The 22,558-nt window shown below is 37.6% G+C and overlaps 1 protein-coding gene and 1 long non-coding RNA gene across 6 annotated transcripts in view; one reads left to right on the top strand and one right to left on the bottom strand.

Annotated features, from left to right (window-relative positions):
- Nucleotides 1-22,558, top strand: part of MRTFB (myocardin related transcription factor B) — a 68,779-nt gene that overhangs the window by 33,409 nt on the left and 12,812 nt on the right. For all 4 annotated transcript variants that reach the window (XM_053991799.1, XM_053991801.1, XM_053991800.1 and 1 more), the window contains 9 exons: nt 8,592-8,657; nt 9,639-9,694; nt 10,261-10,336; nt 10,837-10,998; nt 11,506-11,690; nt 15,775-15,915; nt 17,319-17,566; nt 19,143-19,296; nt 21,443-22,465. In XM_053991799.1, coding sequence (XP_053847774.1) covers nt 8,592-8,657; nt 9,639-9,694; nt 10,261-10,336; nt 10,837-10,998; nt 11,506-11,690; nt 15,775-15,915; nt 17,319-17,566; nt 19,143-19,296; nt 21,443-22,465 — 2,111 coding nt within the window. The remainder of the gene's footprint in view (nt 1-8,591; nt 8,658-9,638; nt 9,695-10,260; nt 10,337-10,836; nt 10,999-11,505; nt 11,691-15,774; nt 15,916-17,318; nt 17,567-19,142; nt 19,297-21,442; nt 22,466-22,558) is intronic.
- Nucleotides 6,038-22,558, bottom strand: part of LOC128815259 (uncharacterized) — a 33,605-nt gene continuing 17,084 nt past the window's right edge. The window contains exons 4-5 of one of the 2 annotated variants that reach the window (XR_008439597.1): nt 6,622-6,907; nt 6,038-6,221 (exon numbers count right to left, since the gene is read on the bottom strand). This is a non-coding gene — a long non-coding RNA (uncharacterized LOC128815259). Of the gene's footprint in view, nt 6,222-6,483; nt 6,908-22,558 lie in introns of those variants that run through there. The other variant, XR_008439595.1, reaches the window with a different exon arrangement.

Raw genomic sequence — 22,558 nt, 5'->3', positions numbered from 1 at the left:
CCCGTTTGCAATCAGGGAGCTCAGTGGCAATATACCTTCCTCTGCTTTGAATTACTGTGTAGTCTCCTGAGTTGGAGAATCTGCTTGGGTGTGCATTTTGTTTGCTGTGCTTAGGAATAGCATGGACAATGGAGGGGGCTTGGCTGGAAGTCATCTGTCATCATTCTATGTAATACACTCCAAATTATCACAAAGGAAGTTGTAGTAGATGTAGAATTTAAACTCAAGTTTCATGAGTCCCTTGATAGTACACTTTTTGGCTAATAGTAGTATTTGAGGAAATGCAGATTATCTTTTAAAAGATCAGAGGTCTGCAATAAGCAGAGTAATACTTGCAGATTTAGAAAATGTTGTTGTTAATACACTTAAGTTATGCAATTTTACAGAAAATGGAAACATAAACTTTAGTTTGATGAGACTTCTCACCCAAGATGGTAATGATTTTTCTCATTTTAAAGATGTAAACAGAATTGTGAGAAGTATAGATTTTGCTTTTTACATATCCATGCATATATATATATTAATCCCAGCAGACATCCCAGTAATTTGTTTGGAGGCTTGTGTATGTTCTGGCTTGTTTCTAAGCAACATGTTCCATAGCAATAGGATACAATACAGATTGTCCTATATCCTAGTCATTTAAGCCTCTCAGCTAATGATACTGTTATAGTTCATATGTTTGAAATGTTGAGTTTACATGCAGCTCTCTTTGCCATCTAGGTTTTCATTTTCTGTTTTCAGTGGATGCTGTTACTGCTGGAAGCACTCACCTGAGCATCAGCACTGGCTGCAGACAAAAGCTTTAAATCACAGTGGTATAATTCCAGAGATATGGAGGTCCTGCAGGGCTTCCCTCCAGAATTCTGGAGAGATTATCTGAAATGGCCCTCAGTAGTCTCCTCTCACGTACTTTACACTTACACAGTACATTTCTAAGCTGAAATGGAAGTATGACTGAATAATTGTTTAAAATGAATATGCAAAAGAGCTGCTTCAACTTTTCTTAATTATTTTGGATATAATCTTAGCAGAAAAATCACTTGTACAATAATGGAAAAAAAGAACATTAAAATTATATAACAAGTAAGTAAGGGTTTTTTTTAACAAAAGCAACTTAAACTAAGTAAAATAGTTCATTTTTAAAATAATATCCTGGCATGCATGGAGGTTTTGAAGGCATTCACGCCTGATTAGATGATTCTGATACTTTTAACAAGATGAATTGGTGATAAATTATTTTTGTTTTAAAACATGCTATTATTACCATCTGTAGGCTGATGGGGAATGAGTACCACAATTTAAAATGCATTTTATCTTAGAATTCCATTCAACTTAGAAGAATTTTCAACAAATTAAAGGTAGCTACTTCCATGGTTTTCCGTCCTCTCCTTCTTTGACATACTGTATCAATTAAGTGAACATTATATTAACAAATTCCTGACTTTGGATTAGTGGAATGTGTAATACCATATGCAAAATACCATATTCCATAACCTTCCTGAATTATGTACCTTGCATATCACCTGCTCTTTCTTTTGCTTACTATACAAAATATAATTTCTACTATTTTTTATTTTTTTATTCGCAGAACAAGTATTAGTGGGAAAAATTAATCATTTTTGAATAAATAGAGTACAATACCTCATCATAGAGTTGAGGGAGGAACAGTCTCAACTCAGGAGAAAGCAGAATCTATCTCTGGAAGAATAGCCTAGCATAAAGTTACAGTGTATAGACGTTACAGACTTTAGGATGCGAGCAGAGGGGGCTTGGGGTGCAGGGTAGCAATGCAGGATGCCCAGAGAGCGCTTGGTGCTCAGGTTCTGCAGTTCTGTAGCTGCTGCTCTGTGAGGCTGGGCCACGATTCCAGGACAAAGCCGATGCTGGGATCACTCCTGGAGTTCACCTGCCTGGTGGAATTCTCTGCTCTGTGCCGAGCCACATGCTGGTGACACACCTGCATTAAGGGTACAACTGCTTCAGCCCGGGCCCAGGGGACACTTCTGTGTCCACTCGCGGTGCCCGGTGCCACCACAGTGCCTGCCGGGAGCCTCTGCCCTCTGTGCCCCAGCCTCCAAGGGCCACCGGCTGCAGAAAAGCTGTTGGCAGCTGGCAGAAAGAAATGGAGGCTTTCAGTGTAACAGCTTTTCATTTAAAGGAAACGGCCGTGTTTCCAGCACTGTCTGTTTCCATGGCAGCCAGCCTAGCAGCCTGCGCTGGAGTTTCTGCCACTCCTGGAAATTTCCAAGGGGTTATGGAGGAATGTTGGACATTACATTTTCTCATTTCCACTTGCAGTTTTAAGTGTTTAAATAAGTAATATCTGTTGGATTTTAACTTTGAAAGAATAATGAGATGATTACATACAGAACATTTAAAAAATCTCAATGTGTTGTTTTTCTTCTTGCTGCCATTTGAAAGGACTGTGTGGTGCCTGCTGGACCCTGCATCCATGGTGAAATGTTTGTTTCAGCTGTGTAATTGGGAAATGACAACAACTATTTGCTGTTCAATAGCACCTTCTATTAAAAGATTAAAATTTGATCTTAAATTAATAGGCTGTGTAATGAACTATGTTAGATGTGGAATTATTAGTGCTGGAACTGTGCACAATATGTGTTCTGGTTTTTTTCAAAGCAAGAAGCAGTGGTGAAAGCTTGTCAATCAGTGTAGATAGCATTGTTCCTGCAGGACACTATCGATTTATTTTTGGCCTCTTTACATTCCAGTGCTTGTGATTATGTAGTACTACTTTGAAACTGCTCTTCTATAGGATACACATTACAGATTCGTAACAGGAATCACTTGCTCAGCTCTGATAAAAGCTGTTTGTTGTGGGTGATTTAATAATACACTTTATTTCACTCCTCCTGCCACTCACAGCAAGTAAGACATGCCCAAACCGCTCTGTTTGCTGCCTTTCCAAGGTATACAGAACGTGCTGTGTCTCCTCAAGTGCCTGTTTGTGGCACTTCTCCTGCCCTCACCCCCTCAGAGCGTTTCAGCAGGAGACTGAGGAGCTGCTGGTTCTGGTTATCCTCAGTCTGTGCCCCTCCGGGGCACACTGTGTGTGAACCTGAGCAGGACTCCTGGTGTGAGAGCAGGGCATTGCCTTTATGAAAGTTACTGCTTTACAGAAATACACTTCCACATAAGCAAGTGCACTGGTTAACAGATGAGCTCCCATTTCTGCACCATCATCTCCATTCCCTGGCTCTGAAGTGTTGATTCCCTGGTGTGCTAACAGTGGAAGGAGCTGGAAGAGTGGGAGCACCAGCTTCTGGCACTCAGCTTTTGTGCTGGCTAAAGACTCTACCTCCAGTGCAGTCACAAGACTTCTGCTGACTCTGAGAGTCAGATAACCAGATGTTCTTACTGTGAGGAGGGATTATGCTATTTTGTTTTGTCAGTAAGTATTAAATAAGCTCTCCAAGCTTCAATGATCATTTTATTGACTTAAGAAAACACATGGAAATTTTGGAATCTCTCCACCTGGTGTTCAAGTGTTAAAATCGTATGCTTAGTTGAAAACAAAAAAGATTATCTTTCCTTCTCTCTCAGTCAAAGCAGGAATTGGACTGACCTCTCTATGCATGGCTTTTATTCAGAAGCAGTTCACATACAATTTTTAGTGTTGCAGTGGTGTGAAGGAGGATTCCTGCCAGATAATGTGAAGTGCAAAATATTTGTACTGTCTTCTAGCGACTACACTTGCTCAGTGGTGTTAACACTGCCCTTCTTTTGCACATGTACTTTAAATAGGAGGAACAGTATTAACAACATTAATAGTTTATCAACATATATAAATATTTGTTAATTTTGTGCCTTCATTTTGGAGATCACTTATGATTTTAGATGTTATGTAGGTAATTGCCTGATTGTAAAAGTGAAAGGTAAACTATCTGGCAACAAGCTGAATGGGTTTACTCTGATAAGAACCATCTGTAAAACACAATGTTTGAGTAAATACCATTCCAAGGGCTACTTTGCTTTGTAGTACCTCTACCTCCTGTCTTTCGAATTCTCCCTTCTTCCACATTCCATGATGGTTTGTCTGTAAATGGTTCTTTAAAATAAATGGGAGGGGGAAAAACAAAAGAAGGAAAAAAAAATCCAAGCCCTGACCCACACTAGAACAAGAGTAAAAAATTTATATGCATATATATATACAACATATACATATGTATATATATAATGTTGTGTTTGGGTAATGCTTCAGTGGTTTTAGATTTTTTTGTGGTTTTTTGGTGTTTTTTTGTTTTTTTTTTTTTTAGGCTGTGTCCTCTTATTCAGCTTTACTAGATTTGTCACTTCATGTGTTACAGACTGTTCTAGAAATCTCTTGCTCTATGGATTTCCATATATATGATAAAGTCTGTATTAGCTTTTATTACATTAGATTTAAACCAACCTGTGTTCTGTTCTAGATAGTTTCTCACAGAAATAAATGAGCAATTCCTTGCCATAAGTGGAATTCTCATATGGCTCATCCTTGTCTCTGAAGATAATTTCATTATATTTTCCTTATTGAAAACGTGTGATTCAGTTTCCATGACTCCCATCCTCCTGTCGGGCTGGCTGTTCTTTGAGCTTCTTCTTGTGAGTCCCCATTTCCTTCTGAGCTTTTCACAGACCTCACTCCTGTTCCCTTCCTTCACATCCACTTCAGGTTCCCCTCCAGTATAAAGAGACACATCTGTCTGTAACTCCAGAGACAATGAAGGGTCACTCCTGACTGTGGTGTGACCACCTGCTCTGACACCCTGACCTGTAACTCCGGTGTGCTCTGACTACCTAAAGTTGCAGTTCACAGACAGGTGTTTCTATTTCTTCCTTATAAACAGCTCTGCTTTTTACTTCGTGTCACTGTAGGGGCTGAAAGTATTTTAGATCCTCTAGATCCTTATATCTCTTTTATAGAGGTATCAATATTGGGTTTTCTTCTGATGGATTTGCTTTGGAATACCAAAATCTTTTTAGCTTTCCAGCTTTAAAAAATAATATATTTAGGGGTTTTATTCAAGATTGCTTTCTATTTTAAAATTTTCTAGTCTTCAATAATGCATTTGACTGCTCAATATATTTTTAAAAAGTGTAGATACGAAACACTGTTTCAGCATTAGTTTTGGAGTTGATTGCAAAAGCAAACATCTGGTTTTCATCTACTTGGTTTCTGTTTAACCTCCTTCCTCTGGTCAAGTCAAAATCTTCAGTTATTATCTTATACCATCTTTCTAACTATGAGTCATCTCTTCTTTAGCATTCCCCCTGCAGTGCTTTCCTATTAGTCATGCTACAGGCTGTCCTTTCCTTATTATGTAATATATAAGTTCATGATATTTATCTAGTAAGTGAATAACTACATGTTCTATATCTTCTATATCTCTAATTTTCTCACTGTTTTTATGACTTGTCCAGATACAGATGGGACAACTTCAGAATCTTCCCTTATTGCTTTGTAATGCCCAGTGTAGATGAACAGATGATGGGCAGACAAGTAATGTTATGAGAGACAATGTTTGTTACATGTTTTTCTTAAAAAATGCTAAAGCTTCACAGATGAGCACATAAGGTTATGTGCAGGTACATTCTTACTGTTCTTCTCTCCCTTTTGCTCTAGTCCCACTGCATATTCTCTTTTTACACTGCATGTTGTTTAGGATATGGCTCAGTTTTTAGTCTTTCTGTAAAGCTTAAGCCAAATATCTGACCATAATTGAAGCCACAAATCATAGATACATTCCTAAACTACACAGCAGGGCTTCCCATAATTTATATTTAGAAATAATGTTCAGTATAATATATTCAATAATAATGTTCTTTCCCACTTGTGATTACTAATACTGAAAGCACATCCCTGGTAATGCTTAGGTAGTTATAGCTGAACCAGCTCCACCTACAAAACGGGCTTTATGAGCAAGCTTAGTGAAAAAGAAAGTCTGAATAAAATACATATTAGAAATCTGTAATATCACCATAAATGCATTATTTCTTAATAGATTACCTGCCTATGATATGTTGGTATATGAGTCATAGCAGTACTAACATTCCTGCACCTGCTGTGATATTGCCAGCATTCACTTGTTGAACCAGTGTGTTTCAGGTAATGGAACTGAAAAAGAAATACTAATTCTGGTTTGTTTACTTTGTCTGACATATATCAGCTCTACTGTGGACATCAGTGATGTTGGAGCAGATTATTTTGCTTGAAGACCTTGGGCCTGAAATAAAGAGGCATATGTTTAAAACTGACTTGCAACTAGGTAAAGATTTGGTAGGCACATCTGTCATTTGCTTAGTGTTCCAAGAAAGCCAGATTTAAGTGTGGTATGAATTTGGACCAAATAGAGCTGTAAACATGGATGAGATTCCTGCCCAGACCAGGACGTGATTTTCTAGCCTTGTCACTGTCTCCTAGTGATGTAAAATAAAGCACAGTTTAAGCAAAGAACAGAAGAATCAGAAGTTTTAATCTACTCAGGACTAAAACCACTGGAATATGGTAGTCTTGCCATCCTGCTTATAAATTGTCTTTCACATCATTTGGATGGGTAGAACTTATTTAAGATTTTTTAAAAGGATTGCACATACAGTTTTAAGGCTGACTCTAAGCTTTCTTACCTGACTAATTGTAAGCAAGGAATGCCAAACCAAGAACATATCAGAGTTCTTTTGCTTTTTTGTAAACACTGTTGCAGTCAGTGAGTTTCTCCCTGCTTTGGGCTTGTGATGTATCCCAGGGTTGAAGCTTAACATCACAACATTGTACTGTGTGCTTGAAATGCATTTCCATTGAAATGATTTTTTTTTCAATGCACACTTGTCTTGTGAAACTGGTGCAGGATTCCAGGCAGTACAAATTTGCAGCTACTGGTGAGAGATACTGTAAGAAGCAGTCATGGTTTACCTGGAACCACAGGAAAATTAAGGAACACAAAACCAAACTATTATAAAGTTATTTTTGTTAACTTATCACAGTTAATATTACTTGGAAAATACAATGCCCTACTTAAAGCAGGTATTTTCAAGTTTCCAGAGGAACTCAGTACTTTTTGGATGACTTTTCACCAATTTACATTTAATGTTGTTCTTTTGCATTTTCACATCTCTGTCCTTTGTGATTCTTGTGTCACAATATTGTAAAGTCTGAACAGATCTGTTGTGCCACAGCCCTGAAATGTTTGTATTTGAACTCTCAATGTTTGTGTGATACAAGAAAATAATGTCCTTGTTTTCAGGACTTGCTATTCCCGGTCTTAATGCTTTAGCCAGAGGAATATCCTTCCTGTACTGCAGAACAGGAAATAAGCTGGTTCCTTTTAAATTCTGGAAACAATGAACTTTTTCCTTAGCTTAATTTTTTAGAAATTACATTCATTTTGATGTTTTGGACAATGCATTAGCTTGTTTTGCTTCCTTGTGAAATACAATAGGAACAGCATACCATAATCATACACCCATAATAAGCTCTCAAGTCTGAATTTCAGCATGTAAATATTACATCTTTAATATATTTTGTCTCTTGACTCTCCCTTGTTCAGAAGATGAAATTTCACTTTGGGCTAGTAGCTATATGTGTCAAAGAGATAATGAAGCATTATGATAAACTGATATAGAAACAAGGGGAAGGGAGGAGTAGAAGGAGGAAAAAACCCTTTTTTTTCCTTGTTTTTCCCTCTGGCAACAAAAAGCCATAATCTTTAAAAGTATAAAACTTTTATGTCTGCCTCTTCCTCCAGGTTTTGTGGTTTCTAGTGTAGTATTTAATATATGTCACATTGGTTGATACACAGGAATGTATGAGAAACATTTTATTAAATGCAATGAAACATAAGGAGTTAGCTCTGAAGCTTCATAAACTGTTCTTCCACATTTGACAGTATTGGAATAATTCTGTTCTTTAAATAATTATGATAACACATATCTCAATCAAAAAGCCAACATTTTCTGATGTTCAGAGAGAGAATAAGGTGTGTTCCTGATTGTAACACTTTTTTGTTGTTTTTAAATAAGGCAGATAAAATCCCGCTTCTCCTCAGTTTCTTGTGTTTCCACAAGGTTTATTTAAAAGTACAATCAGTCTTTATATTAAAAAAAAAGAATCTTAAGAAGAAACAATCAATGAGACACACACAGAGCTTTTCTTCTAAAATGCTCTGCACAGTTCATTTCTATTTCAGCACAGCGAAGTCATGGAAGATTGGCTTAGGAGAGGCAGTAAGGCTCTGTAATCATTATGGGCTCCAGTTTATGGTTTAAACTCTTTTTACCTCACTGTTTTCTTGATGTAAGCTCAACACTCCTCATGAGACCTGGCTGATAGGAAAAGTAGATGCACGTGGGAAATACAGTCGTGGCATCAGATGAGAATGAGAAGCAGCAAAGTCCAATGAAAGTGGGGATGGAAGTAATCCCTGGGAACTCTGTTAACAGCAGCTGTTTCTAGGATGGCTCTTGGGGGGTTACTGTCAAGTCTGAATACACAGCAAAATGTATTTCTAAGCTTGCAGTACTTGGTGTCATTGGAATGGGGGTTTTGCACTTTATGAGGAGACCATGCTCACACAGGAATCAATGTTTTCTTTTGTCAGTACTTCAGCTGAGGCTGCAGCAGAGACGGACACGAGAACAGCTGGTGGACCAGGGCATCATGCCACGTAAGACTTACGTCTAGGAATTTGTATTTCTGCAGTGTCAATTATGAATTGAATATATAAAATAATGAAGATAAGCATTTCTGGGAGATCATTAAAAATAACTTTAGCATTTCAAAAGACTTGTGGGATCCTTTTGTTAACCTAAGTGAGCATGTAGTAAATTTATCGTGCTTACATCATGTTTCAGTTAAAATAGCCATTGTGCTGAAAATGCAAGGATTTGTAGATGTAGTCTGATTCTGCTTTTGTTTTCTCTATGTAAATAATTATGACTAATTTACTAAATAAACTGAATTACTTAAATGAGTGGACATTAATAACAAAACCAGCAGTTTTTAAAGAGTAGAATGACAAAGGTTACCAAACAAATAAGGGGTGCATAGAAAACATTGACAATCTCTAAGAGGACAGCACTGAGATGGAGCACTCTACAATTTATGTTGTTGCTAGGTGAACAGTGTTTTTTTTACTCTTTTTGGTTATTTAGAAGCTAACCATCATTCTGTTTTCTAAGATGAACATTTAAGCCCTCTATATTTTACTATTTTGTTTTTAAATCAACACATAGTTCTTAAGGGAAGGTCCAGTTCTCTCTAATAAGAGCAAGTATGAGGTATGGACAGTGAGAAAATTCAGTGGAATAAATTGAATTAAATTGGCATTTTGGCATTCTAAACCTTACTTCACAAAATTTCCACTGTGGGGCAGTTTTGATAAGTAAACAAACACTTTTGTACGTAGTGAAAAAGTTAACCATTACATGGTAATAATCTGTTAAAATCAAATATTCCAGGTATTCTATATAGGAGTATTGCTTATCTCTGCTAAATATAGCATGAATACAACTAGCATGAATCAAATGTAATTCTGGTCCCATGCAAACACAACTCTGAGGTGGTGTTAAACTCACACACATTCTGGTTAGCATATTTCTTTCGAAAATTACTTCCTGTCCATTTAACTCTTACTCTCCCTTCACAGCTTTGAAAAGTCCAGCTGCATTCCATGAGCAGATAAAGAGCCTGGAGCGAGCCAGGGTAAACCACTTTGTGTAAATTTGTGATTAACATCTGGAAATGGAGAGTCAGTTTTTTGTGATACTAAATTCTCTGAGTACATGGAAAAATTCTTACCATTACAGTAATAATGTGTGCTTTTATTTTGGGAGAATACATTAAAATAAAATATATGTGTCAAATCTGAGAGGAACTTCTCTGAGCCTTCACAGATCAGTATGGGGGACTAAACTTATGGGGGGTCAACACATAGCTACCTCCAGTTAAGGACTGGATACTTGGGGAAATTATGCTTGTGCAGTTTTTCTGTGGCAAATATATAATATTGTGAATATGTGGTGGTGTGGGATCAAATCCAGAAACATTCCCATCTTGTTTAGGGAAGCTGGAAATCCATCAGCCCTGCTTTACTGCTAGGAAAACAGAACAAAGCAAGAGGAACCCCTCTACTGCCTGTGTTCTGACAGTGCTACCCACCCATCTGAATGAAACTGCAACTATTCATTGATTGGACGTGGGTGATTTGTTAAACTGCTGTGAGTTTTTAAGTGAACAGTAGCTAATGGTGTTTCCTCCTTTCTTTTAAGACTGAAAATTTCTTGAAGCACAAGATCCGGAGCAGGCCGGACCGCTCGGAGCTGGTCAGAATGCACATCCTGGAAGGTATGTGCCAGCTCTGGTGGGAGCTGCTCACAGCAGGGACCTGGCTGTGCTCTCAGTTGTCTCCCTGAATAACACTTTGATGGGAATTATTTCTAAAAGTTTATCTGCTCTATTTCTCTGCTTGTACAGTGTCTGTGGTAGTCTGTATTCTTAATCTCTATATTAACAGATACATCTGTGGCAGTGAAGGTATTCTCAGCAGTGTATTTGTTTGCTATGCATATTGTTCTTGATCTGTAATGGTAATTACAGCATGGGGTCTGTACATGGAGTGTTTCCATTGCTTCAGTTTCTACTCATCCCCTAAAATGACCTGACAGCCTTGTGCTCTCCCCTGGCCCTAAAGAACCTTTAATAAATGTGACTGTTACCCTGTTATCTCTTATACTTGGCTGCTTTTGATATAGGTGGAATGGTTATTGCAAAGACAAGACAATGTTGTTTGTCTTGAAATTGGGGAACAACTGGAACAGAATATTTAAATCAATATATCCTTTTAGAGACCTTTGCAGAGCCTTCACTACAGGCCACTCAGATGAAACTAAAGAGAGCTCGGTTGGCAGATGATCTGAATGAGAAGATTGCTCAGAGACCTGGCCCTATGGAACTGGTAGAAAAAAATATTCTTCCTGTAGACTCCAGCGTTAAAGAAGCCATTATAGGCAAGTAGAAGTCCCACAGCTTCTGTTTGTGATCTATGTGGCATTGTAGAAAATAAATAATTTAACTCTTGAGGGTGAAGTTCACTAGGTTACTACTTACTCTTTCAGCTTCTGAGACCTAAACTTTGTTATCATTTAAATAAAGTAATCCTATTTTTACATGAAACTTTGAAAATATATTTTTAAAATAAAAATAATTTCTAAGTAATCAAACATCTGTAGCCATTCCTCAGCCTGTCGTAGGTGTCTGTGTGCACTCCACGTCTTTTGAATATACCTTTTAATCTCTTACTAAAACCATGTTTGCTCCACACTTGGTTTTATTGATTCCTTGAATATGATTTAATATGACTTTCATATTAAAAACACAATAAATACTTATGTACCATATGTTTAGACTGCTGAAAACTGATGATTTTCCAGCAATTAGCTGATTCTGCCATGAATGTCTAAATTCAATTTGTGCAATTAAAAAAAACATTGTTTCTTTCTATGTAAACATTTTAGCAGTTGGACAAGAGAATTACCCTCAAGCTTTGGATGATTTTTCATTTGATGAAGACAGCAGTGATGCTTTATCACCAGATCAACCAGCCAGCCAGGAATCCCAGGGTTCAGCAGCTTCCCCTGGTGAGCCAAAAACAAGTGACTCACCCTCACCTATAACCCCAAATGCTGCTACGTCAACACAGGTACAGTTTTTAAATGTTAAGATCTTCACAGTATGGTTTTTGGTCTGACACTGTAGAAATGGGGCATGGTTTCACATGGAAGGAATACATCTGCTTCTACAAAGGGGTATCTGGGACTCTCTGGCTGGGAGTGTATAGAGTAGAATCCTGGCTTAGCTGGTGGCAGTGATGAAATTCCCATAGGCTGCAGTGAAGCCATAAATTCCCTGAAATTCATTATGACCCACAGAAGATCTGCAGCTTTCCCAGAAGTTGTTTAAAAGGTCATGGCCATAGTTTATTCCAGCTGTTATTGATTACTTAATGTCTGTCTTCCTTCTGGGCAAGGTCTTGAACTCATTTAGAATTAAACTTAGCTGAAACAACAACAGTTGACGTCAGTTCCATTATCTTCAGAAAAGTCCATAAAAAATATTTCCCACATAATTTAAATATTCTTTCCTATAGTTTTTAAAATACTGCCTAAAGAATTTGCTATTTAAGAAATCAAAATAACAGTTATGTTGATTTTTCTGAGGTTTTTAGTGTTTTCTCAAGGTACGAAGGGAAAGTAACTGTGTCATGGCAGATAAAATGTTATCTTTATAACAAAGCATTTAAATGTGTGAAGATTTAGAGAGCTGTGGATTTGCTCCTTACTGCAGAAAGTAATGTAAAAGTCAACTGTTAAATAAGTAAAAAAGAGATAGCTCTTGTTAATGCTCCAAAGACTATATTGTCTTTATAACCATGGACACTTGACAGCTGAGTGGTTCAGGATCTGGTATTACTCTCCTTGGTTTTCTTATTACCAGAGTAGATAGAAAAAGTATTGTAAAGTTCATATGCAGAAACAATGCTGGACACAAAGTACAGCACATCCATTTCATTTCATTGTTCCCTAACATACAGATTAACATATGAGTTGGGTTTCACATTGAGAGAACATAATTTGTGCTGAATAAATTGAAAACAAACCACATGAAATTAGATTCCTGAGTAAGGAATTAGGTTCCTAATGGAGAGTTAAATAAAAATACTCAAAGCAATACATGCCAAAATCTTTCTAAGTAGGAAGCATAAGAGAGATCTGTGATTGCAGAAACAAAAAAGTAAGGCACTTGAACTTGATTGAAAAAGCACTTCAGATAGAACTTTAAGCCTTTGCTTATGGATTCCATATCACATTACAGCCACTTCTGTGCACACATCTAAAATGAGAAGTTGTTCTTCTGCAGAATAAAACAGATGCTTACTTTGTTGTTCCTTTTGAATTAAAGAATAACATCACAGCAAGTCTCTACAGGAGATGTGTCTGGGAATGGCTCCTTTATTCTTTTAATTTCCTGACAAATTTTAAATTTTATTACAACAAAACAATACAAAGAAAGTTTTGAATAAAGCAGAGTGCAGCCAGAGTTCTTTTCAAGGCTTCCTCCTCCGCACATTTACAGACATCAGAAGATGTAACATAATTTTGAGAATCTTCAGCTCTTGTTGACTGATGACCTCTAACTTGCTTCAACCCAGTGTACTTGCATCTGGTAAGGATTAGGCATTTTAGTCATACTCTAAACAGATCAAATTGGGATATTCACAATTCAGAAGATACTAAACAGTTATCTTCAAAACAGCTGAAGAATTTTGCTTGATGGCACAGAATGACTGTTTCCTTAATATATTCTCTGTAGCCTGTTGACCTGCTAGATTCTTGTTGGCATCTAGCAGAAAAGGTATAGAAGTCATATTATTTGGAAATAAGGATCTGTTTAAATTAAATACTAGTTCATGAAGTGAAGAAGTAAAGACCTGTTAAATCTAAGGTTTTGAATTTTAAAAAAAATTATGTGCATGGTTCATTGTCTCATCTAACACTTGCAGGTAAAATTGGGAAGTCTGTAAAAAGCTTTGTGTGTAGGTTAGGATAATGACTAGTGTAAGGAAAAATAATCTACTCTCTGGCAAGATGAAAATGTTTAACACCATGATTTTCACACAATGTGAAAAGAGATAATTTGAGGTTTTGGTGGTGCTTTTTTTTTGTTGTGCAAGTCCAGCAAATAACAGACACTGTGTAGATATCAGATGCTTTCCAGAGCAAACACTTTGAAACTTGGATATAAAAATAAAGACATTTCTATCTTTAGCCTGCCACCAATAAACTGACAGGAGCCCAGGACAGACATGTGCACAGTGTTTCAGTGACTAGGGAGGGCGTGGTAAATCTGCTGTTTAGTAAAGTAATCATCAGGAGCTGTTCCTCTGTGTGGCTGCAAGACAGAGGGATCAAACCCACTATTCAGTTTTGCTGGGTTCTGGGAAGTTGCCTCTTGGCAGCTGATAATTGGGTACACAGCAGGATGTCTAAATGAAACACGAAGATAAAATGGAAATTTATTACAAATTAATTGTAAGCAAAAGTCGGAGAGCTTTGTTCATGCCGACTGGCACCTTGGGAACTGCTATCCCAGAAATACAAAAGAACCAGTACATAGAGTTGCAAAATGTGTACCAAGTTAAGTCCTTTGTGGTACAATCTCATAGAAAAATACAGGAATGGTACAGGAAGAAATGAAACAGAAAGAAGTACCTGTCGGACTTAATTATAATGCAAGTCTTGGAATTAATTTGGAAGAAGAAGGATGTTTACTGATAGGAATATTAAGAAGGGGCTTTTATAAAAGGAGCATTGTACTAGGTGATCTAATTGCTTTCTTAAACAATGGAAGTGCAACTGATGTTATCTGGCTGGATTTATTACTGGATGATATTAAATACTAGGAAAATGAGGATGGAGATTACCAGAAATGAGACACAAAGAGGGAAGTCCTGGGCTGAAAGGACTGGTACCAGTGCTCTGTGGGAGTTGATCTGGGACATTCTGGTTTCATGTTACTGTTAACAACCTTGACGTAAGAACGGGTCACCTAACAAAAGTAGGAAGGCATAGTCAGCACATAGTTGGATTGTTATTATGCAAAAAGAACTGGTTGATTGGCTTTTAGGAGAGAAATGCAATTCCAATAGAATGAATATTCTTGGAAAGAAAAATACATAATGCCCCTCTTTCCAATTACAAAGAAATGTGGAAACCTGGGGAGTCTTGACTCAAGAGAAAACCGAGGAGGAAGAGAGCTGGGGTGCAGTGTTCAGCAGTGGAGTCAGGGAGCTACTGTGGACATCCTCTGTAAAACTGCAAACCTGTCAGAAGAAATGATTCCAGTAATGTGCTAAGGCCACTGTAAGGATGCAGTGAGACCCTACATGGCATATCCTGTACATTTTCAGTTACTTATATCCAAGAAAGGCTAATGAAAACTGTTAACACAGTTAACTGTAACAGGTAAAGATAATCAAAGAATGAAAAATCTGTGAGAAAAGAGTAAAAATTCCTTTGTGTATCTAGGAACACAAGGACTGAGATCTGTTTATGTAGAGTCTGTATTCCATCAGAGGGATATTCACCACAGAAGGAAATAATAAGGTTTCTTTAAGACTTAAAATCACAAACCAATTTCAGCACAGTATTGGTATGACAAATTTAAGATGAGCAAGGTTTGGGTTTACACTTCTGCTGGCATAAGATACAGAAGAAATGCACCTCCTGGCACAGTCAAAGGTGGGGTTCTGTGAAAATACCATAGGAAGGGTGAAAATACACCTGCTGTCCTGCTGCGTGATCATTCTGAAACAAGAAGTTTTGTTTGCCTGTGTTGAAGTTTGACCTTTATGAAAGCAATGCTTTTCTGACAGTACTTGTTTGGGTAGTAAGATTCTCCTTGTATACATTAAAATATGACTCCACAGACAAAAAATACTGAAGGCCTCAATTTTATAATAATAAAGTAGTGTTTTCTTAGCTAACTAAGAAGTCAAAGTAAGAAACCATTTTATTTTATTTGCTGTGTTTGAAGTGTGCCAAAATGTGCCCTTAGAGAATACTTGTACAATGTACAGGAGTTCTCTTTTCACCATTCCTCTGAAAAATATTTTGTGAATTTGACATGGTAGTAAATTGTCTTAACTTCTTCACATTTTTTTCCAGTTACCTAGGTGGTCTGTGTTTTTAATGTTTCTCTTTTTCCTTATATTTTTTTAATACTAGTATCCACCTTTAACTTCTCCAGTTCCTGAATTCCTCAAAACTCCCTCTACAATCGAACAGCATGTGACTCGTTCCACTGCTGCAACCACCCTGACCACAACCACTGTATCTGCAACAAAGCCTGGGCCAACGTTAGTGAAGGTGGGTACCTGGAACTGTGGCCCCTGAGGACAACATTCTTCATCTGTGTCTTAAACACACTGTGCTGTGTTTAATGGAAAACTACACAAGTAACCTTACAGTACCTGTAGCTAAGAGCAACTTCTGCTGCTGTTCAGGGGAGCATACTGGGCTGGTAACTCAAAGCTTTTGTGCACTAAGGTCAGCCAGTACCCCAGAGACCAGCTCTTTATTCCAAGAAGTCCTTACAGTACAGTTGACAAAAGGCAGAATTGTGCATTGCTATGGAAGTTTTTAAAAAATAAGGACAATAGGTTTTTGCATTACAGAGTTTCTTCTTTCTATCTGCCTTCTAATCTAGTTTTGTATGGAGGCTAGCAGAATAGAAAGAGGCACTGCATTCATAGTCTACCTGTAACCAAAGTGGTGAACAGCATTGCTCCTTTTCCACAACTATTTTCTTAGTTGGTTTAATGTATAATTAGAATGCATTGTGAGGGAGAAGTTACTGGATCCTTGTTGAGTATCAGAAGAACATACTCAGTTCTCTTTTCTGCACTGACTTAGTAGCATTGAAAACCCTTTCAAATACAGTTAGAGAGGGATTGTTTTTAGATGTCCATAATGTTTCATTTCAGTAACTTCACTGTCTTCAGCTGTGTTAATGAATATATGTATGTAGACTTCTACTTACCTACATGAAATTAACTCAGTTAAATGTACAAGGATGACCTCTGGCAGTCATTTTCTAATATAAATTTGGCTATATCCTTTGAAATCACCGGATATGTACCAGCTTACTTAATGCAGGACCTTAATTCAGATGTTCCCCAGAAGAGGCTATCTGTGTAGTTAACAGGCATGGATCAACACAGCATTTCTGCTTTGATAGCTTCTGTATGATCAAGTAACTGCCTTCAATTTTTCCCTCAAAATAATTTCAAAGAGCTTGTAAAGGAAGAGAGTTTTATCACTTGAGCATTGCTAATGAAGATGTTGCTGCCTGTAATTTATAGGAGTGTCTTGCTTTTAGTCTAGACCTCTAAGTACCTCAGATGTTTACAGATGGAATTTAGAATATTGGCTTTTACTTCACAAACTGCTAAGTGGCTTTCAATTTACCTGCTTAAGAAGAATGCCTCTTTGCAATGACAGGTCATGACTAGTAGAATCCCTTAGCTGTGCCACCTTTAAAAAAACACATTCACTGTGATTTGATGACCCCTACTTGTGCAGGGGCGTAAGCCAGCTGGAGTATTTTAACCTTCCAAGGATGGTACATTTGGGGATGTTTTCAAGGGCAATTGTTTTCAGCAGCTCTCTACAGTAAAAGCGCCCTGGTATGTTGCATCTCTGAGCCACGCATAACTGCTTGAAGTGACATCTGTTGTGGTTTTGTTTCAATCTTTTCCATCCATAAACAGCAAAGCCACCCAAAGAACCCAAATGATAAACATCGGAGCAAGAAATGTAAAGAACCTAAGCCAAGGGTGAAAAAATTGAAGTATCATCAGTATATTCCACCTGATCAGAAAGGTGAGAAAAATGAGCCACAGATGGACTCCAACTATGCTCGTCTGCTACAACAGCAGCAACTGTTTTTGCAGCTGCAGATCCTGAGCCAACAGCAACAACACTACAACTACCAGACAATTCTACCTGCACTGCTGAAGTATGTGAAGCATTGTTTGTGTCCTTTTAAGAAAAAAACATATACATCAGTTATAGGCTTAGGGCTATAGAAGTAAATATAGTTGGCAAACATTAAAGAGACAGTTGGAACCCAAGAAAACTTTAAATGGTATTATGCATCCCTGTGGGTATTACTTGCCTTATTTAACAAGGTGGTGAGGTTGTTCTCTTGTTAAAATAATCCTGAAGTCTGAGAAGCCTTGAGGTGGTCCTCGTTATTTTTATGTGACATGGAAACAGAACATCTTACCTGTCAGATGTGTTTTTTCTGACCAATGCATATTTGAAACTCAAAAGCACTTGTGCAAAATCAAGAAAGTTTTGAAACCATTTTCAGTCACGTGTGAGATAGGTAGGTAGAGCAGGAGAGAAGCTTGCAGACCATGTCTTTAACAAAGACATGCACTATTCCTGTGGGTTTATTTTTTTTTACATCAAATTCTCAAACCACATTCTTGCAGTTTACAAATAAGACATAACCGTAATTTTAAATTTGATAAGATCTGTGTGTTGTTTACAGCCTCACCTCTGATGCTTAAATGAGTTCCTCATTAGTGCTGATCTTTAGCACTTTTAACAGTGAGTACACTCACTGATTTATAGGTAGAAGCAGTCAAAAAAATAAATGTTTAAAGAATTTCCAGAATCCCATAACAAAACAAGAAGCTGACTATCTGCAGCATTTCATTCTCATCATCTAAGACCAATCCTTTCCTAGAAGTCCTTAAAGTGTAACATGCCACAGTCACACAACCCTAAATTCAAATTGACTTTCAGCTATTTTTTTAAAATGAATTTTCACTGAGTTCTTTTTCTTCAGCAAGTGAGGCTAGAAAAGTTAAAGCTACCATCTGGGGTTGTATTTATAATTACCATGTATCCTAACATTTGGACTGGCGATGTTTCTGCCTGCTTGCCCACGCTTCTTATGTTCCATTTACTGACATTTCAGAAACATTTCTTCATAAATCAGCTCAACAAAATAAAAGAGCTGACTTATGGTACCTAGTGTAAATGGTGGCATTTTTAATTTTTGATGACTACTTCAGAATCTTTATATGAGATTCTTGAGTACAGCTGAAAAAAAATCATCATCTTCAAAGTGAACTGCTTTATGTCAGTCCATACTGTGTGTGAACATTGGACATCTATGGAAGGGTTGAACCACAGAGTTCAGTATTGGGGGGTGGTTATTGATGCCAGACAGAAAAACTAACTAATTGCCCTGGCTGGTGATTAATTTGTGTAAATGGAGTTTGCAGTCCATAGTGTTCTTCAGGGATACCATGACAATAATCAAAACTATAAAGCATAAATTGGTATGCTTAACTGCAAAACCAAACCAAAATAGCAACATACTACTCTCTGTTTTCTTGTCTGTTTTGTTCTACTGAAAATACTTAACAGTAATGTGTTAGGTTAAGCATGAATTTGTAAAAAAAGTTAATTTGTTCATTAGCTTCACAGACATGAGATTAAGAATCACAGCCTCTTGACTGAAAACAGAATATATTTAGCACTGACATTCTTGTCCCTCTTTTTCCTCTTTCTTGAAGGCCACTGAATGACAAACAGAGCAACAATGGGAATTCACCACTGAATACTTTGAACAACAGTACACCAACATCAGCTGCCAATTCACCAAGACAGAACAGTAATGTTCCTAGCAGGAAACCAGGTCCTCTACCTTCCAGCTTGGATGACTTGAAGGTAAAAGAGAAGAGGGATTTGTCCATTCCTGTGCATTACTGTAATTCTGTGCATACTGTAATAACTTGTGAACTGTTGCTATCGAAATTATGCCTGGTAATTTGTTCCAGTGAAAATTGTCCTTTCCTCCTCATTGGTTAGAGTAAGATAGTCAAACACAACTCTCCTGGACTGAAATATGTGATTCCTCATATGCCATATGTTCTAGAACTGACATTTCTTTCCCAAAGAATTAGAAGAGGAGGAATTTCAGACACATTTTATTGGTCCCTTACTATGATGTCTGTGAGGTTCACTTCATATGAACTTTCAGCTCAGGCAGATATAAACACGTGAGCAGTAATTTCCTCATGATAATTTCAGTGTATCAGTGAAGAGGTTTAGTTAAGCAATATAAATTAAAAGATGCCCTAATAAAAACATACTCTGAGAGGTCACTGCTATAAATAGAAACAGAACTAAGACTGTAAAAGAGAGAAGAGAAAAGATCTTCTGACCAGAGTTCAACACATCTGAAAATGAACACTAAATTCCAAAGTTTCTTGAAGTTAACTAACTGTGTAGACTGTTCAGGTTGCACTATGAGGACATTTCATAGGATCTTCTTCTTTCTGAAATACATGAGAAGGAATAAAGACTGTGAGGGACGAATCTGAAGCAGCTTGTAGGGGTTTAGGATTCAGCAGCAGTAGTAAAGTGCCAAACTTCAGCAGCAGCGTAGGGACATCTAGCGGGCAATTAATTCCTTTCTCTCTGCCTTTACCAAAGTGTGGGAGGGAGGATTCTTTTAGATTTGAAGGGATAAAAAGAAGACATTTCAGAAGATTGGATTCTCAAGACAGTAATGTATTGTCCTAAGTTAAAGCCAATCTTTTAATATGAAATAAGTCTATAAAATGCAATTCAAACAACAGTGTTTGAAATCAGTTTTCCAGTCTTTAAATTTTTAAATAAAAAACTTGTAAAGATATTTAAGTTAATACCTGGAATTGTGCTTTGCAGTGATTAAAGCTGTTCATGTACCTATTTCTGCACAATTTATTGGTATTCCTGCTGATGTGGTAACACTAACATAAGCCTTCCTTGCAGACCTGCTGGTGGTGGTTTTACCACTGAATCAGCTAAATCAGTTCTGAGTAAGAGTTCAGAAATGAATTGTTGTAAAGGCGAAAAATTAGAACACACTCTCAAGTGTTGAGGGTACCAGACTGGGAGAAACAGCTGATAGTCATTGGCTAGGGACTTACTTAACATAAAATTGCTGTGGGTTTTAGAGATGTAAAACTTCTTGCTGTGACTTTTCATCATTTCCAAATCAAAAATACCTCCAACTTAAATTCTAGGCTGGCTGAGTACTGAAATACTACTGAGGTCACTAACTTTTGTTCTATTAGAAGTAGCTGTAATAATGCAGGGAGCCCTAACTCGGCAATTAGCTGTGGTGCATGTTTATGATAAACAGAAGCCATTCTTTGTGAAGCCATTTCTCTGCTTTTCTTTAACTGATATTTTGAACCATGGAATCCATTTACACTCAGCACATCTGCACTTTACTTTGTCTGTAAGTTTATTGGAAAAAACTGAGAATGTTTTTCTGTCAGAAAGTAACTTTGACTGCTTATACTGTTTTTATAAAGGAATCACAGATGGCACCTAGGGTCACTGTTTGGTTGCTAATTAGCAAGAGAGCCTTTTGTGTTTGATGGGTCTATTTAATCATCAGCTGACATGATAAAGTTTCTCAGAAACAGATCTGGTGGTGTAACAAAGGGGCTCAGCATGCTGCTGTTCACTGCTTTTATCTGCACTGCTGCCATTGTCTGCTGGTTTGCTTCAGAGGTTTTTAACTCAGAACTGGAGCTGTAGGTGCATTTTTCCATGTTGAATATTTATGAAAAAACATCACCAGTTTGCTACTATTCACTGTACAACTGAACACTGCTAAGATTTTGGCCACTTAAATACTGAAGTAGGAGGTCATGGAAATGTGTTCATAGATAATGCATGCTGTCAGAACCCAGAGGCGTAATAACTAGCAAATATGCTAATGAAAATACTTTTCATTATTAAGATGTAATAAGAATGTATATCAGTAAGTTTTAATATTTTCCTTTTTTATTATAGTGTTTTGATTTATTTATTTCAGGTAGCAGAGCTTAAAATGGAGTTGAAACTGAGGGGATTACCAGTGTCTGGAACAAAAACAGATCTTATTGAGCGTCTGAAAACCTATCAAGATCTTAACAACAATGGGGTTGCTACAAGTACCTCTGTGACAGTGACCACTTCTAGTGGCGCCACAGGTAACACTGGGGAAGTGACTGTGGCATTTCCTGTTGCAACAGTAAATAAACCAGTGGCTAATACGATATCCAGCTTCCCTCCAGAAAAAACATCTACTGGACCTGGCAGCAAAACAGTAAATACTGAAAACAGCAGCTCTCCCCTGCCTATATCTCCCTCTCCCTCTGAACAGTCGAGTCTAAGCACAGATGATACGAGTATGGCAGACACCTTCCCAGAAATGACCATGATGTCACCATCCCAGTTCCTAAATACTTCACCACTGAGAGCAAGTACAAATGAGGATAATCAGAATCGCAGCAGTGGAAGCATCTCAACCATGGAGTTTGATGTAGCAGAAAAGGACCGCAAGCTTCAAGAAAAAGAAAAACAGATTGAAGAGCTCAAAAGAAAACTGGAACAAGAGCAAAAACTTGTGGAAGTATTGAAAATGCAACTTGAAGTTGAAAAAAGGGGACAACAGCAACAGTCTCAGACTTTCAGTAACTCAGCTGCTTTGGAACAGAAGCAGTTGGGTGCTGCTGTCAAAGATGAAACTGCTCCTGCTGACTGTTCAAGTACAAGTCAATCTGTACCTGTAGCCAGCCACTCCTTAGGACAGTCAGTGTACACCGCTGGCCAGAATCCAGTTGCCAAAAAGGCAGTTGTTATCAAGCAGGAGATACCTGTGGCCAAAGCTGAACCTCAGAATGCCATTTCTCAGTTTTATGTTAGTCCACAGAGACAGCCACAAACTGCAGTTGTTGCCCAGCCTCAAGCTTTATTAACTACCCAAGGAACTGCCCAGCTGCTCCTCCCACTGTCTATCCAGGGACCGAATACTGCTACTGCAGTGCAGTTACCAGTCGGAAATATCAAGTTGCAGGTAAGGGTGTTTCTATTTTTTTATGATGTAACCTGCATGGCAGTATTTCATAACTCAGTGTAAACAGGTAAATATGCTGCTTATAAGATGACT

The sequence above is a fragment of the Vidua macroura genome, chromosome 16 (genome assembly GCF_024509145.1).
Source record: "Vidua macroura isolate BioBank_ID:100142 chromosome 16, ASM2450914v1, whole genome shotgun sequence".
NCBI lineage: Eukaryota > Metazoa > Chordata > Aves > Passeriformes > Viduidae > Vidua > Vidua macroura.
This window is presented reverse-complemented; position numbering and strand designations above follow the sequence as displayed.